At 43.9% G+C, this 18,059-nt stretch overlaps 1 protein-coding gene across 8 annotated transcripts in view; it reads right to left on the bottom strand.

The window, feature by feature from the left end:
- Nucleotides 1-18,059, bottom strand: part of ak8 (adenylate kinase 8) — a 39,506-nt gene that overhangs the window by 19,955 nt on the left and 1,492 nt on the right. For 7 of the 8 annotated variants that reach the window (XR_007388522.1, XR_007388526.1, XR_007388525.1 and 4 more), the window contains 6 exons: nucleotides 17,243-17,292; nucleotides 16,277-16,387; nucleotides 13,184-13,252; nucleotides 2,746-2,827; nucleotides 2,356-2,427; nucleotides 1,673-1,816 (listed from right to left, as the gene is read on the bottom strand). Coding sequence is in view for 4 of the 8 variants with exons in the window: in XM_049003599.1 (XP_048859556.1) it covers nucleotides 1,673-1,816; nucleotides 2,356-2,427; nucleotides 2,746-2,827; nucleotides 13,184-13,252; nucleotides 16,277-16,387; nucleotides 17,243-17,292 (528 nt within the window). In the remaining 4 variants the exon portion in view is untranslated. The remainder of the gene's footprint in view (nucleotides 1-1,672; nucleotides 1,817-2,355; nucleotides 2,428-2,745; nucleotides 2,828-13,183; nucleotides 13,253-16,276; nucleotides 16,388-17,242; nucleotides 17,293-18,059) is intronic. The other variant, XM_049003614.1, reaches the window with a different exon arrangement.

Raw genomic sequence — 18,059 nt, 5'->3', positions numbered from 1 at the left:
CACCCAACACGCACACTGTAAGAGGGGGGGGGCTTCTTCGTGCAACCTGAAGATGAACATCACGTTAACTCCTGCGCGCCTATCCACGTGAAGGTAAAAAATATTAAATATATGAATAAATCCCTGATCGTACCAAATAAATCACCGCTTACAAGGGGCAGAGCAGCCTTTACCAGCCTGAATCCCTCACATGACAAACGTGGCTGGCTAATCTGGAAGTTAAGCAGGTAATCAATAAATGATGAGAGGCTCCCCCTTGACTCCAGGGGAGCGTTTGTTTGTAGTGTGACCCTCTGAAGGAAGCCAACAGCTGTTTCCAGTTGGGTTTCGCTACAACAATGCCGTTATTCAATATGATGGGTTTCTTCTTTAGTGTATAGTAATTAACCACAGCCTAATTAGAACTAATGACTCCATCTCTGGGCCCTGCATTGCTAATTTGTATACCAAACCACAAGCGGTGATAAACGGTGTGAAATGGGGGGGGGGTGTTAATGTAGAAAATGGATGAGTCAGAAGATTGGAGTAATGTCGTCTTCAAACAGCATTATTAATTAGCGGTAACCAATATTCAAGGAGACAGTTTGATCACAGTTTGTATTTCAATCCAGACCCATAAATACTTAATGCTAAAAAAAAATCCCACCAATTTTTTTATTCACACTGGTGAAGGCAATCAAGCAAATCAGATGTTATTAATTATAAATTGAGCTATTACTGCAAAGCCCAAACCTCACATTTGCAAATCAAAACACAAATTCGTAAAAAAAATTAGAATGAAACACTCGCCCTCGTGACTGGCTAAAGTGCTATCTGTGCCTGATGTTCATGTGGGGTGTCTAAGTTTGGATCTTCTCACTACATTTCTGAACAACAGCTATTACAGGAGAATGCTGTCAGTGTCATATAACAAGCATAATGTAATGCCAGCTAGTATGATCTCATTGCGAATTTCCATTAAGAACATCGAGTAACGGCAGAATGAGTAAAAAATTATTAATGATTCCATAAAATAATGCGAGTGAGTGAAATTGGGCAGGATTTATAGTCGACCAAAAGGAACCTGCGATGTATAAGGAAACTGACAAAGCGCACACTAGGAAAATCATACACTTGAGACTTGGTCAGAGAAGGAAATTCAAGAATAGGGAAGGCTGGAATTTTACAACTACACACCTAAAGGATCCACAGTCAACACCTGTCTCATTTTATAACAGCGGAGACAAGAGCAGAGCAAGTGACAGAATTATTTTGTCAAGTGAAGTGGAATAATACAGAGACAGGTTGTATTCAGATGACTCTAATGGCCTTGTTGACGACTGTTCATCCTAGCTAAGGGCCACACGGGGCGCTCCTTGCCTGTGGCTCTGCCTAGGGCAATCCCCTCAACCGTCAGCATGGGTGACAAGGAGGGTAAATCTGGCCTCCCAGAGGGTTTTTGGCAATGCTGACCTCCTACCAGTAGATGGTGCTGTAAACCATGCTGAGTATGGCCGGTTGACATTAGTGGTACATTTTGGCATACGACTTACAAGTGAGAAATCGTATATACTCACAGATTTGAGTATATACATGTTTGTGTGTTTAACGAATAGAAGGGTTTGCGGAATGACCACCTTCTTTGCTTTGAAAGTGTGTCTTTGTTGGAGCGGCCAGAAACTAACAGTGTTACCTTGAGCGAAGACTTCTTCATGGGATTGGTCTGCTTTAATAATCTTGAGACAGTTTTGAAATGTTCTTTGCAAAGCAGACACTTCCTGGTGGTATTTTAATAGCCGGGTGGCAGTGTTGTCATCTGAGAGAACCCTGTTCTCATCTGGAGAACAAAGAGAAGCAGAGGTACGCGATACATTAGAATGCCGTAAATTTGACTGATAATTGAACCTGACAGAACTACTAAAGTACAAATCTGGCATAATTTAGTAGCAATAATTAGTTGCAACATTTGTATTATTTACTAGCAATGTGTGAATTTGTGGAGGTCAGTTTAAATAAATATTTTCAGTATTACCATACTGAGATTCTTCAGAGCCATCTGCAGAGACAGGCAAAATGAGATGCCAGCACAATGCAAACTGAGATGGCAATTATAGGATACAGCAGCCTCTCACTATAACAAATCTGTTGGGACCCAAGGCTTTTGTTCATTATAGCTAGGCTTCGCTACACCCAATGGAGATTTTTATACAGAGAGCCTTTGTTGGGACTTAGCAAACATGTTCAATATTGCAGAGGGCTGGTGATAATGAAATGCATTACAACAAGGGTGCACTTTAGCATGTAATGCAGCTCCCTGGCTCCTGCCTCCCTGCGCTGAAGATAACCATCTTGTTAACGGTGAGCCCCCAGCTTTACCTTCTGGGGAGACGCTGACCCTCCTGCACAGGTTCCTTCTAATCAAGATTTCATCAGGTGCCTCCAGCATCACTAGGAAAAAAAAAGTCCTCTTATTGCAACCCTCATGTAGCTTCATGCGGCAGGAAAGAACAGACAGGCTAGAGTCACTTAATCTCGACAAGCAGGACTAGTCAGTACAAAAATGGACACCATGTCAGAGACTAGGCTGTAGATCTACTCCTAAATATAGCCCACATACCATTACTAGGGCATACATTAATTCAGACATTTAACTGACTGTCACTGCATACTGGAGAGATATCCTCACTGCGATTTGGCTTAAGAGCTCTCATTAGGGGCCAGTCCGCTGTGGAACCGGTGTGAAAGGCCTGGGCTAACGGAACTCACCAACATGGTCAGGGGAAATGCCAAACTCCTGCAGAAGCAGGGCCTCCTGTCGACTGTGGGGTATCCCCTCCAGCACCCAGCCCTGGGGGTGCACAGGGACACTAGTCAGTGACATGAAAATGTCCAGGTGCTTAAGGCCATTATACTTTACATAAAACTGTGGGTCACCACTGCATAGGGGGATTTAGGAGCTAAGACTGTTTAAAAATGTGCCGTGAAATAACATTCCTGTTCAACGTATCTTTGCACTTTGATAAATGTGTTATAGACTTCTTTATATACACAGAAGGTGTCAATTCCACATATGGAAGTTCAGCGAGGTCTTGTCTCTGGTACTGGGGAGAATCATGTCAGGAGGCAAAAAAGTTTGCCGATACATTTCAGTTACTTTAATTCATTAACGAGATTTATCTTCTCTGATACATCCCAATACTTTCAAATTAAGGATTTCAATTGTACTTAGGTATTGTGTGACTGTGTGAAGTTGCATTCTGTGAAGCAATCTAATTATCTGCAAATATGAGAAATAGGCCTATATCATTATCATTGTTTTCCCTGGGTTGAAAAAATGACAAATTTCAGAACATAAAGTGTAAAAAAACTGTACAAAGAATTAGAAAAGAGAATGGTTCACGCGAGGCTTTCTTAATCCCAGAGAAAGCGATGCCAAATCACGTCAATGATGGGTTACATTAGAAGATCTTTACAAAAACACAACACATGAAATTTATACATTAAACATAGAAAACTACGGCATAAGGAAAATAAAATATGCCAACTTTAAATCTTTTGGATTTGGGATGATAGCCTCTTCAAATAGCAAATGTGCAGTATATGTATTATTTATTTGCAAATGAGACAGAACATATCTCAGCGCAAACAACGAAGAATGGTGCATTTTATCCGGCAAGGAATGGGGAGGGTTAAATTAATAAAACCTTGAAAATGTGCCTAATTTTCCAGTTCCTATCCTCTGTTCCCACTTAGCCATAAAAAGAATATAAGAAGGAGGAACACAGAATGCATATCATTCATTAGCTGCAAATAAAAGAAATTCTCTTTAATAGTTCCCCAACTCCCAGAGCTTACCGTGCAATGGAGCGGGAAAGTTAAAAAAAAAAAAGGGGGAGGGGGAGAGAGAGAGAGAGAGAGAGAGAGAAGCCATTTCCCTCAAGTGCTTGTTAGGCCCAACTTATTATCGCAATGAATAATCTTAGAAATAAATAAATATCTCAAACAAACATTTATAGATCTAAGTATTATCAGAGGAGTAGCTGGCTTGTTGCACGGCACCCTTGGTACGTTTGAAATCTGCCTTTGTGTCCCGCTTTGATCTTCGCCTGTTAACCTATCCGACACCTCACCTGATCGCACACGCAAGCCATCCCGCGCTAACGCCGCCATTAAGTACGCGTCTACGCGGGCCACCAACACGGCACGGCTACCCACGCAGCGAGCGCCGATGGCGGGACGTGTTGCATTCCGATACGACGGTGAGGACCTGAAGCTGTGGAGGTGGGCTGGCCTGGATAATAACGAGACAAGATTCGGACACATTTAGATGAGGGGAATCTTCGTTTGTGATGGTGTGTATACTTACGGGCCGACATCTCCTCCGGCACTGAGGCACACGAATACTAAGCATCGCCAGCATTTATAATAGTGTCCTATTATTAGACTTTTATATAATCTAAAAGAACAATGTGCCATTTATATTCAAAATTCCATAATGGACACAAGATATGGGAGGTATCAAATTTTGTTGGTGAGTACAGGCAGTGTGGGGGAATTCTGGGATATTATGGTGAAGAGCCAGACAGCCAGTCAAAGAAGGACAGGAGCAGAGACACAATGAGCAGAGAGAAATATTTTAAATGTAGTAGTGAGCAGTAGGTTGTGGGCATTTCTCTGCAGCTCTCCCAATGTGCGGTGTGGGGGTGTCCCAGGTCCCAGCCCAGAGCTGAGGCTTCATTGAAATTCTAATGAACTTGCACTCACAATCGCACTGCTCTAACCGTCCTACGCACGCACACACACACACACACACACACACACACACACACACGCACATGCACGCACGCACGCAGACACACGGCCCTCGAGCCACCAGAGCCCCACGGCGGCTCACTCCATTCCGTTTTATCACACATCAAAAGGGCCGGGGCTCTGGGCCCAGACAGGACCTCGGGACCGTAACATCTGCAGCGGGGTGCTGTATCACAGGAGGGACACGCGTGGAGCAGATGTCGCAGGGAGCTGAACAGCAGGCTGGGGAGGCGACGGGGAGCAGAGCTTGACAAGCTGGAGAGAGACCCTCCCAGTCTGCTACACCTCCCGCGTGGAGAGTGCTAACCCCCAGCTCTGGGGCCCACTGGTGGCCCCCCTTTTGACTGTACAATTAGGCAATTAGTCACCCAGCCACTAATCAGCTAATCATTGTCTGTGTGTTTTTTCTATTAAAAAGACATGTCCTCCACAGGCGGTCTCTGAGGAGGTGCCTTTCTCCTTCACAGTTCAATTTCAGCCTTTTCCTGTTTCACTTCTATTTCACTTAATTATCTCCATGCAGTTGGTACAAACAGCAAGGCACCAAGCAAGGGACAAACTATTGTTAAGGGCCGGCCTTATGTAAGGGCTCTCCGGAATATACAGGCAAATGCAGCTATTTATTAAGCTGTGCTCTGCATGCGTGTCCCAAAGTTGCGTCCCAAAACAGAACACTGCAAAAACTTTTTCAACATCATTAATACAAATATGAAAATTTCCCAGTCAATGTGATACATAAAAATTATATATTTTATGTAACAATACCGATGTGGTGACTTCAGACCAGAAATACATTTTAATGCATGAATTATGAGCAGAATTACAGTGCATCAACCGTAACTGTAATGTGTCAATAATCAAAGCCACTGAATAAAGGATAATTATCAAAATACAGTATAATATACCGAACATACTTTCAGAAACCAATTACTCATAGTTTTTAATCTTTGTCTTGCACTGAAACTAAAGATAGAATTATAGACATCCTTATAGTCATACGTGCCTGAATGCACAATGTTGTGAGAAATCTCATTAGACACATGAATGACAAAGGTCGCTAGCTGCATTTTTTGTATTAGTGGTTGTTGCTAATTTCGGTCTGCCTGTGTATGAAGGTAGCTGTTATTTCACTTCACCTCTCAGCTCACTTCATTATAATGCTTCCTACCGTTTTCCCTCTTCTGTGATTTCCCGGTAGAATACCAGTCGAAAGTTTTACAAACAACAGCCTCGTGAGAGAGGAAAAAGACACATAAAAGTTAGAGAAGTGCTGCCAGACAGATGAACCCCGCGACCTAGATTAGAAATGATCAACATTCAAAGTTGTTTAATTTGCAAAACAGGTGAAGAGAGAGAGGGGGGGGGGCACATAAGCAGACGTACACGCAAACACAAATGCAGACGAACAACGCAGTAATTAAGCAGAGGAGTGGCGGCTGCAGTTCCAATATGACGCCTGGCGAATGTGTGCGCGCAAGGAGGTGGAGGGAGATGAAGGGCCTTGAGTCTCTGACAGAGCGGCTTCCGCCCAGAAGTGAAGCGTGCCGAGTGGCTTTGTGTAGCAGGTGAAAGTGCCCTGCAGCTATGCAGAAATAGCCACTATTTCAGGCCGAATCCCCCGCATTTATCCACGTTAATGAGAAATAAATTGATAAATATCATCAGACATGTAGCCTGAAGGGATAAACATCCATTACTAGATTAAAGGAAATTATAATCATAAACTACTATGCCTAAAAGATGAGAGTTAAAGGATGCCAAGTGAAAAAGTTTAGTAATTTATTCAGCTTGAGCAAGGCAATTTGCAGAGTTTAGAAAGGAAAAGGACCGCTTGCAGTTTAATGATATACATACTTTTTTCCTCTGGCTACACAGAAACTGACACTTCAGAAAGAAAAAAAACCCATCAGGAAAATTAATTTGGTGTGTTTTGATTGCAGGCATATTAATTGTAGAATAAGATTTCAAGATAAAAGGCTGATTATCGACTGTGGAGGTGTCAGTGTGGGTACTTTATATGGGACCCTTCTGGTTATGGGCTGTGTAGCAGTCAGTGTGGGTACTTTACATGGGACACTTCTGGTTATGGACTGTGTAGGAGTCAGTGTGGGTACTTTACATGGGACACTTCTGGTTATGGACTGTGTAGGAGTCAGTGTGGGTACTTTACATGGGACCCTTATGGTTATGGACTATGTAGGAGTCAGTGTGGGTACTTTACATGGGACCCTTATGGTTATGGACTATGTAGGAGTCAGTGTGGGTACTTTACATGGGACCCTTATGGTTATGGACTGTGTAGGAGTCAGTGTGGGTACTTTACATGGGACCCTTCTGGTTATGGACTGTGTAGGAGTCAGTGTGGGTACTTTACATGGGACACTTCTGGTTATGGACTGTGGAGGAGTCAGTGTGGGTACTTTACATGGGACACTTCTGGTTATGGACTGCGGAGGAGTCAGTGTGGGTACTTTACATGGGACCCTTATGGTTATGGACTGTGTAGGAGTCAGTGTGGGTACTTTACATGGGACCCTTCTGGTTATGGACTGTGTAGGAGTCAGTGTGGGTACTTTACATGGGACCCTTATGGTTATGGGCTGTGTAGGAGTCAGTATGGCTACTTTACATGGGACCCTTCTGGTTATGGACTGTGTAGGAGTCAGTGTGGGTACTTTACATGGGACCCTTATGGTTATGGGCTGTGTAGGAGTCAGTGTGGGTACTTTACATGGGACACTTCTGGTTATGGACTATGTAGGAGTCAGTGTGGGTACTTTACATGGGACCCTTATGGTTATGGGCTGTGTAGGAGTCAGTGTGGGTACTTTACATGGGACCCTTATGGTTATGGGCTGTTGAGGAGTCAGTGTGGGTACTTTACATGGGACCCTTATGGTTATGGGCTGTGGAGGAGTCAGTGTGGGTACTTTACATGGGACCCTTATGGTTATGGACTGTGTAGGAGTCAGTGTGGGTACTTTACATGGGACACTTCTGGTTATGGACTGTGGAGGAGTCAGTGTGGGTACTTTACATGGGACCCTTATGGTTATGGACTGTGTAGGAGTCAGTGTGGGTACTTTACATGGGACCCTTCTGGTTATGGACTGCGGAGGAGTCAGTGTGGGTACTTTACATGGGACACTTCTGGTTATGGACTGCGGAGGAGTCAGTGTGGGTACTTTACATGGGACACTTCTGGTTATGGACTGCGGAGGAGTCAGTGTGGGTACTTTACATGGGACACTTCTGGTTATGGAATGTGGAGGAGTCAGTGTGGGTACTTTACATGGGTCCCTTCTGGTTATGGACTGTGTAGGAGTCAGTGAGGGTACTTTACATGGGACACTTCTGGTTATGGAATGTGGAGGAGTCAGTGAGGGTACTTTACATGGGACACTGCTGGTTATGGACTGTGGAGGAGTCAGCGAGGGTACTTTACATGGGTCCCTTCTGGTTATGGGCTGTGGAGGAGTCAGTGAGGGTACTTTACATGGGACCCTTCTGGTTATGGAATGTGGAGGAGTCAGTGAGGGTACTTTACATGGGACACTTCTGGTTATGGACTGTGGAGGAGTCAGTGAGGGTACTTTACATGGGACCCTTCTGGTTATGGACTGTGGAGGAGTCAGTGAGGGTACTTTACATGGGACCCTTCTGGTTATGGAATGTGGAGGAGTCAGTGTGGGTACCTTACATGGGACCCTTCTGGTTATGGAATGTGGAGGAGTCAGTGAGGGTACTTTACATGGGACACTTCTGGTTATGGACTGTGGAGGAGTCAGCGAGGGTACTTTACATGGGTCCCTTCTGGTTATGGGCTGTGGAGGAGTCAGTGAGGGTACTTTACATGGGACCCTTCTGGTTATGGAATGTGGAGGAGTCAGTGAGGGTACTTTACATGGGACACTTCTGGTTATGGACTGTGGAGGAGTCAGTGAGGGTACTTTACATGGGACCCTTCTGGTTATGGACTGTGGAGGAGTCAGTGAGGGTACTTTACATGGGACCCTTCTGGTTATGGAATGTGGAGGAGTCAGTGTGGGTACCTTACATGGGACCCTTCTGGTTATGGAATGTGGAGGAGTCAGTGAGGGTACTTTACATGGGACACTTCTGGTTATGGACTGTGGAGGAGTCAGCGAGGGTACTTTACATGGGTCCCTTCTGGTTATGGGCTGTGGAGGAGTCAGTGAGGGTACTTTACATGGGACCCTTCTGGTTATGGAATGTGGAGGTGTCAGTGAGGGTACTTTACATGGGACACTTCTGGTTATGGAATGTGGAGGAGTCAGTGAGGGTACTTTACATGGGACACTTCTGGTTATGGACTGTGGAGGAGTCAGTGAGGGTACTTTACATGGGACACTTCTGGTTATGGACTGTGGAGGAGTCAGTGAGGGGTACTTTACATCGGACCTTTCTGGTTATGGACTGTGGAGGAGTCAGTGTGGGTACTTTACATGGGACCCTTCTGTTACATTTACTGCTAAAATCAGTGGGATCAAGTTCATCTATGTAGTTAAAGATCACATTAATACAATCAACAATCAAATAAAATCCCAGTACCTGTGTGTTGGTTTGCATTACAACGGTTATAACAATTCCAAATCACATGCCACTCACAGGATTGTTTTCCTAATTGTGACTTAGTACACAGTATGAACCAATACCATTAAATCTCCTATAACCTCCTTTCATTTGATCCCAGCTCTGTTCTTTGGTTTCCTTACACTGCAGTGAGTCATTCAGTGGGCTACTGGATTATAATTAGGAGATTCATTAAAAGTGCATCATTTATAAGTTTGGAGAAAACCTCGCACAGGAACTTTTTGCTTTACACCCACTTCACACTGTTTCTGCAGCCTGATTCGGCAGCCTCTCTCCCTCTCTCTATCTCTCTCTCTCTGTCTAACACACACAGTCTGTTGGTCTTCCTATATTAATGGGGACGATTTATTTCTATGTGAAAAACCATAATCCCGATCACGACACCCTTAACCTCGACCCAGCCCTAACCTTAACCATAAGTAACCAACCCAAATACAGGACTTTTAGCACTTTTACCTTTTTGATCGCATTCACAGATTTTTAAAAAACTGAGGTTATCCAAATGGGGACCTGAAGAAGTGTCCCCAAAAGTAAGGAAGTTTCAGGTTTTACCGCATTTTGGTCCCCAAATGTGATCTATTCAAAACCACATACACACACATACACACACACACACACACACACACAAACATAAACACACTGGTTTTTAATTATATCTTTGTGGGGACTCTCCAACATGAAAACTCTAATTCCAACATGACAATCTTAACCTCTACACAGCCCTAACCTTACCTATAAGTAACCAAACAAAATATAAGATTTTGGCATTTCTCAGGTTTTTGATTGCATTCACGTGTCTTTGTGGGGACCTGGACAATGGTCCCCGCAACATCAGAAGGAGAGGTTTTTATCACATGGTGAGGGGACATTTAGTCCCCACAATGTAATATAACATAATTTCCACACAGACAGAAAGACCGACACACACACACACACACACACACACACACACAAACACTGATTACACCACAAGGTGGGACTGAAGAGGCCATTTTGGTGTAAGTGAAGCCTCATGAGAGGCACTAATCCAACACCAAGGAGCTTCTCCCTGCTGCTCACATCAGTGGGTACCCCTGCACCAAGGTCACCATAAATGGGGGGGAGTTCAGCCAATTCCAAGAGAACCTGGGTGACTGGGGCTCTAAAATATTTAGAACATGACTGGATTGGTCTGGGTCAGGGGGCCAGTATGATATGCTTTCAGAAGACACAGCACCCTCACACTGCAGGTGTCCCTCTCGACCTCCCGGTGCCAACCCCTCTACCCCCTCACCATGCTTACTCCGTCACAGGCTCCCGTCACCGCTGCAGCCCACTGCCTACCCTTCGCTGGATACTTTGATCTTCACTTGGCTGGTATATTAGCATATGCACATGCTCCTGATAATGAAGACCCCTGCTCCCCAGTTTCCCAGTGATCAACGAGGGCATCAGATGAACGGGTCACTCGGTATGCTGCTTGATTCCTGCACCACGCATCAGCGCGCAAAAATACCCCTTAAAAGGCACCCATCTATGCTGCCTTAGAGAAGTGATGTACTTTGCTGCTAACTGCCATTGCTGTTGATGCATTTAAACAACTAATTACGGACACTCAGCAGTTAGATGCTACTCATAAATAACCCATTATATCTCTGTATTATATGGTTATAATACTATTTCTATAAGCCCATGACCCTGGCCAGGATAAGTGGTCAGAAGACAGATGGATATAAGTACTTTAAATGCAAAACTTTGCATAACTTAGTTTTACCCAATTAGACAGAAGCCTGCTTTAAATAGCCTGTTCAAAGGTACAACAGAAGTAACCCCCCAAGAGACATTAAGCTTTTTTGGTGCAACTCCTTAATCACACTCTTCCCTGCTGCTAAAGTTAAAAATGCCGGCCATATAAGAGTTCAGGCAGCGTTCATCCCTACCAGCGCCAACACTGAGGGAGTATGTTCGCTGTGAAACCATTAGCCAACTGCAAATGGGTTACCCCGGCAGCTTTTAGTCGTCACGGGTGATCTCAATCATGCAAATCTCGAGTGAGCTTCACCTACCACAATATTAACTTTGTAGACAGAGAGGTGAACACACTGGGCCTTGTTTACACGAACATCTGCCTCACATACAAGGCTACAAACTGCCCCCTGCCTCAACCACTCAGACCACATTTCTGTAATGCTGATTACAGCATCCAGACCGCTGATCAAACGCGCTAAACCGCCTGTGAAGAGTATCAGAATACGGCCAGAAGGCGCTACTTTGGCACGGTAGGACTGTTTTGATCATGCAGATTGTTATATGTTCAAGGAGGCTGCTTCCTACGGTCACCTCAGAGTATGCAGCATCTGTGACTGGATATACCAGCGACTGCACAGATGATGTAACGGTCTCCAAGTTCATTAGCACATCAGCCAACCTGAAACCTTGAATGACTACACAGGTCCACGAGCTGCTGAAAACCTGCCATGTCTTCAGATGGGACTGTGAGGGCCAACCTGTCCTGGAGCATCAGGGATGCTAAGCATACATGCACATGAAAAATCCATGGTCACTTCCAAGACAACAGGGACACACGGAGCACGTTGCAGGGCATTCAGATCATCACTGACACCGCTGTCAGTGATGCTTTCCTCCCAAATGTGCCGAACTACTTTACCACACAGTTTGATGCAGGAAACAATGTTCTTGTGAGGAAGACCATCCCTCCTCCTGATGATCAGGTACTCAGTCTATCCATGCTTGATGTGAGATGAGACTCCCTAGCTTACAGTTTGCATATTGCCTTAAGTGGTTCACTAAGAACATCCTCCTCTGGCCTTCCCCTGGACCTGACTGGATAAAAAAAGATACTTATGCAAGAAAATTCTTCCTGCAATGTATTTCAGCAAGAAGATAAAGAAGGTGAACCGACCAAAACATCTCCATATCTCCAAACTGGGCACTGGCACCCCCCAGGGAGATGCTCAGGCCACTGGTCATTGCTGAATCAGAACTGCACTGCCCAGTTCTATTCAAAGTACATTATCAAGTTTGCTGGTGATACCAAGCATGATCAGGAGCAATGATGAGTCAGTGTATAGAGTGGACATTGAGTGACAAGTGGGCTGGTGCAAGAGCAACAATGTCTCTAAAGATGGATACGATGAAAGAGATGACTGTTGACTTCAAGAAGGCCCATACTGATCACTCGTCATTCTCCATCAATGGATCTACTATAGAGACAGTCAGAAACACCAAGTTTCTTGGTAAGTACATCACAGATGACCTCATCTGGTTCTTCAACGCCACTATTAAAGCCAAGGGAGTGCAACAGCACCTCCATTTCTTGTAGCAACTGAGGAGAACTTCACTTCATGAAAATATTTTTTTTTTGCACAAATTTGTCAAAAATTACTGTTGACTAGGTTCTAATTCAAACAGTCACAGGAGTTGTAGGGACCACCTTGTGTCCACATGTAATTAATTGAACTTTGAAAAAAAATCCCAAGACTCTGGAAGATGGATGGATGATGGAAGCACACTATACAGTAAATAATGAAGCTATAAAGACTTCAAAGATTCTAATATATAATGGTTTACTGCTACTGCATCTCCAACAAAAAGAATTGTGCAGAGAAGCTCACAAGTTGTTTGAAACCCACCTTTCACTATCCCGATCCTTCATTTTCTTACACTGACATAGGTAGCAATTTGGAGGAGCACAAAATTGAAAAAGGAATAATGCGATTATGGGATGTGTTTGTATGTGTAGAAGATCCAAAATGCTGGAAGTTAGGGGCGGCCTTACTCGTCGAATGCAGTCCACTTTTGAAAGGCGCAGTTGAATCAACTTGACCCAAAGCTCACAAGGGATTGCCTAGAGAGGAGGAGAAGCACAATACAAAATCTCATGGCATGGAAGGAAATCCATTTCTGTGGTATTGCCTGTCAATCTACCTTTATCCGCCCTGTCTTTCACCTGGGAAGACATCAGTGTACATTTCAATGCTGTAAAATGCTGCAGCTTGACTTTCTCAGCTTGATTTGGTAATGAGATGGGATTTAGTGCATTAAGGGCGAAGGGATGAGGGTCCCTCAGGCCAAATGGCGTGAAACTTGGCAGTAACCTGGCCCAGTGGGGCGCGAGGCATGGGGCTGGAGCATGATCAGGAGGGGCCTACACACCGGCTGCCAGGCACACGCTGTCTGTGAGCCACTTTGAAGTATCACCTTGAGGAAAGAGCTCATGTCCGGTAGCAGGGGAGCGCAGCCACGGGGGCGGGGCGGGGGGCAGATCATCAGACGCTCTGCCAGGCTCTGCATTCCCGCTTCCCTCCATTGAAGCTCTCAATGGCTTTGCTGCTACGTGAGGTCCTCTCAGTTCAATGCAATCCTCTCATTTACAGACTCTACTCTGCCATCAAATCCTCTGAATTGTTTACTATTACCTTCTGTATCTTTCTGATAGCTTTATTTCCTGTACAAGTGTACAGTAGCAGAGATATTTATGTTTCGAACTAGGGAACGGCTTAATAAAAGAGAAACTGACCAAAGTGATGGGAATCCATGATGCATTCTCAAATACACAGATGTACAACACATGTATTTTTGAGCTACCACACCAGGCACAGGGACACAAAGTAAAATTACAGGTTTGAACCCCCCCCCCCGAAATTTGTTTCTGCTCCCAGGTTGGTGAAATCAACCAGCCAGAAATACGAAATATATTAAGGGCCTGTTCCACACCTGATACATATGGCAGTGAATTTTCAGAGCAGGTACACCTAATTCATATGGCAGTGAATTTTCAGAGCAGCTACACCTAATTCATATGGCAGTGAATTTTCAGTGCTGCTACACCTGATTCATATGACAGTGAATTCTCAGAGATGCTACACCTGAGTCATATGGCAGTGAATTCTCAGAGCCACTGTAACTGTTTCATACAGCAATGAATTCCACCCTCTCCTGATTCATTGGGTAGTGGACTCAGCGCTACCACAACTGATATTTACGGCAATGAATTCTCAGAGTTACTGCAACCGATTCAAACAGCACCAAATTTTCAGAGCTACCCCACCCGATTCAAACGGCAGTGAATTCTCTGAGCTACTGCACCTGATTCAAACCACAGTTAATTCTCTGAGCTACCAATCGTGATCATTTCAGCAGAAAGTGGAGAGATGAAGCACCAAAGTTCCCCGTCAGAAATGTCAGTTTTAAGTCTGTTGATTAATTCTGACACCGCTGCCCTTTTATCTTCCTCACCAGCAGAGTTTTTAATCAGATTAACCCAAACCAGCATCTTTTAATGGACCATATTTATTTATTAAATTTTTTTGGAGGGGGGGGGGGAGTGGAATCAAACAGAAGATGATAATTAAAATAATTAAACCACAGGGATTGGCATTTGTGGTTCTTCTCTCTCTTCTTTATCTAGTTTTTTTTGGGGGGCTCTTCTTGCATGCAGATTCAGAGCAGGGAATACAACACCACCCTCATTAAGCCATAACGTCTTTTGCCTCAAACGTCTAACTAAACAAGCCTCTTTTCCCTGCGTTCAGCCTGATCTCCAAGAGCTTGTGAACTGTCTATATTGGAAACTGGGGGAGGGCAAATGTACAAACAAGCTTTTTAAAGAATACTTATCTAGGCTATTTTAGAAACATAAAAACAACGCTTTCTCTTCAATCATTATTTATTCATTTATTTTTAAGCTTTTAATGAGGACAAATTAACTAATTTTTAAGATTGTCAGGAGGCATGCTTGCTAAAAAGTTTTGTTTTCCATGTGGAAAAAGTTCAAAGCCAAACCATCTGACATCACAGGTCAGACATCTTGCAGGAACTATGTAATATTTAGCATAGTATAGAAAGTCTTCTCACATATTGTACTCACAGTATACATGGAACATGTAGTCATCTTTACAAAATATACAAAATAAGTTTTCTTTTATGCTTTTAGGAAAGTAATTATCCACCCTTCTCCCATAACCAGTTCTGCAGTTGACCACAACAATTCAGTATAGGATCGTGCTTAGCTTGCAGCCTATCCCAGGAAGCAGAGGGCATAGAGCACGGCCCACACTGGACGGGATACCAGTTTATGTCAGGGCCCACATTGGACAGGATACCAGTCTATCTCAGGGCCCACACTGGACGGGATACCAGTTTATGTCAGGGCCCACATTGGACAGGATACCAGTCTATCTCAGGGCCCACACTGGACGGGACACCAGTTTATGTCAGGGCCCACATTGGACAGGATACCAGTCTATCTCAGGGCCCACACTGGACGGGATACCAGTTTATGTCAGGGCCCACACTGGATGGGATACCAGTCTATCTCAGGGCCTATATTGGACGGGATACCAGTCTATGTCAGGGCCCACATTGGACAGGATACCAGTCTATCTCAGGGCCTACATTGGACTGGATGCCAGTCTACCTCAGGGTCTATATTGGACAGGAAACCAGTCTATCTCAGGGCCCATACTGGATGGGATACCAGTCTGTCTCAGGGCCTATATTGGACAGGATACCAGTCTATCTCAGGGCTTATATTGGGCGGGATACCAGTCTATGTCAGGGCCCACACTGGATGGGATACCAGTCTATCTCAGGGCCCACACTCACACACACTATGAGGAAATAAGAGTGCCTAGGGGAGACCTGGTTATACATCTTAAGAACATGTAGATGCCACACAAGAGCAGAATGGGGAGCGGGAATGGATCCCACAACGTTACAGTAATTAAGGAACCCAGAAAGTGTTTTAAATAAGATGGCAGAGGCCTCGGTGCACTCTCATTTGACACACAGGTCTTCCTGAAAGGGGCTGTATGTAAACGTCAGCCCCCCACCCAGCCAGCTTTCCCCAGGGCCCCCGGCCCTGCCTTACCTGCAGCCTGTCCGTGTGCGTATTCGCCTCCCTCGCCAGCTCCGTCTCCCCCTCCAATACACCGGGCTCTGTGATGTGCACGGCTCTGGTGCGCTCACACAGCTGTCTGGCCTGACGGAGCACAAAAGAGACAGCTGTCACTTCACAGCTGCGGGCTCCAGGGCTGCCTGCGCGCCGACCGGCTTCACACGGCCACTGGCTGGGACTCTTCGCATTGACTGTGGCTATGATTCTTACAGACAGCGAGTGGGAATACACTTCTCCCATATGCTGCAATGAGACCATGGGGAATTTAAGACTTGCGTTTGAATGCCACATTTAAGTTATGTTCTCGCATTCTGTTACTGTCAGCAATCTCCATATTTATTTTTTGCATATTACATGAGTCGTTTTTAATAAAAAACTTGTCTATTAAGACATTTCACACCTACTTTGCCAGAATATAGATTTATACAATCTTCCCATGTATGTCTCTTTTAAACCTCCTTTAAAAATCTTCAGTCACAAAAACATCATGCAGGCCTGCATGTTACCAAAGAGTGCTGTAAAATAATTCAGTAAAACATTGAAGAAATTTCTTTAATAGACACCTCCCTTGGCAAAACTGATGAGAGACGTTCCCTTCAAAGCCAAATCCACTTCCAATACAAAGCGTGTATAACTTCATATAAACTCTTACCATTTATTCCCAATATTTTTAAAGAAGTAAAAAAGAGGAAAAGAACATGAATTCCTTTTTATTGCGCACATGTAAAATTTATACATTTCTTTGAAAAAAATCTGAAGAATAATTTCATATTTGTCCCAAGATTCAATTCTCAAGAATACTCAAATTATCCCGAATTCCCCTGATGACCAATTATCTTACATCAGTTCTCTAATCACTAGTATTCCTTTAAATAAATCATACCTTTTGACTCAGTCGCTCTTTCTATCATTTGGTAAAACAACATAAATTTCACTTACAATGGTTCTTTTGCCTGAAGCTGGAGGACCCAGCAGCATAATCCTGGGAACTGGAAATGAACAATGACTATTCAGGGAATCAAAAAGGCAATCTCAAACTGAATCCTCATTCATTTGACAAAAATCAATGTATTGTATTAAGAATAATACAGTAATAATATATACATGCCTGTGTAAAATTTGGTTGTTGACTACTGAGTGCCTGACAAGTACCATTCTCCTGATGTACAACGCCCTGCCCCAAAACATGCTGTTTCTGTCAATTGAACCGAAGAGCCAAAAAAGGTGGAAACAGCAGTAACAAGGTCATGAAGTGAAACACTGTGTAAAGAGGCATACATCAGACATGCGCAGAGCACAGCGATGTGCACGAATGAAACATACCTCTCCGGGAATCTCTACTGGGCGAGTATTGGTTAGGTGGGACAAAGGGTAAATTGGGACACATATGTTTGATACTCTATATATGGTTTATTATCTTAAGCTCTGTTCTTGAGCTTTTAGTGATATTTTTTGGTTTTAATATTTATAATTAGGATAATATTTTTAAAGTGAGAGAGAAAGTTAAAAATGACAATAATTGACCTGGTTTAACAATAGCCACCATATAGGAATTCAATGTTGAACTTAGTCTAACAGCAGAGAAATGCTGTAATGGCATAATCCGGGAGGTAAAAAAGTCATTTTAAAGCATATGCGGGTCATGCAAGTGAGGCGTGAAATTTCTTTCTCCTTGAGCTTCCGTTTGTCATTACTTATATAGCAATAACCAAAATGGCTACTTAAATGAGAACTTCCTGTATGTTATGATTTTGTT

The sequence above is a fragment of the Brienomyrus brachyistius genome, chromosome 2 (genome assembly GCF_023856365.1).
Source record: "Brienomyrus brachyistius isolate T26 chromosome 2, BBRACH_0.4, whole genome shotgun sequence".
Taxonomy (NCBI): Eukaryota; Metazoa; Chordata; class Actinopteri; order Osteoglossiformes; family Mormyridae; genus Brienomyrus; species Brienomyrus brachyistius.
Note: the sequence above shows the minus strand (reverse complement) of the source record. Positions and strands in the feature narration are given on the sequence as shown.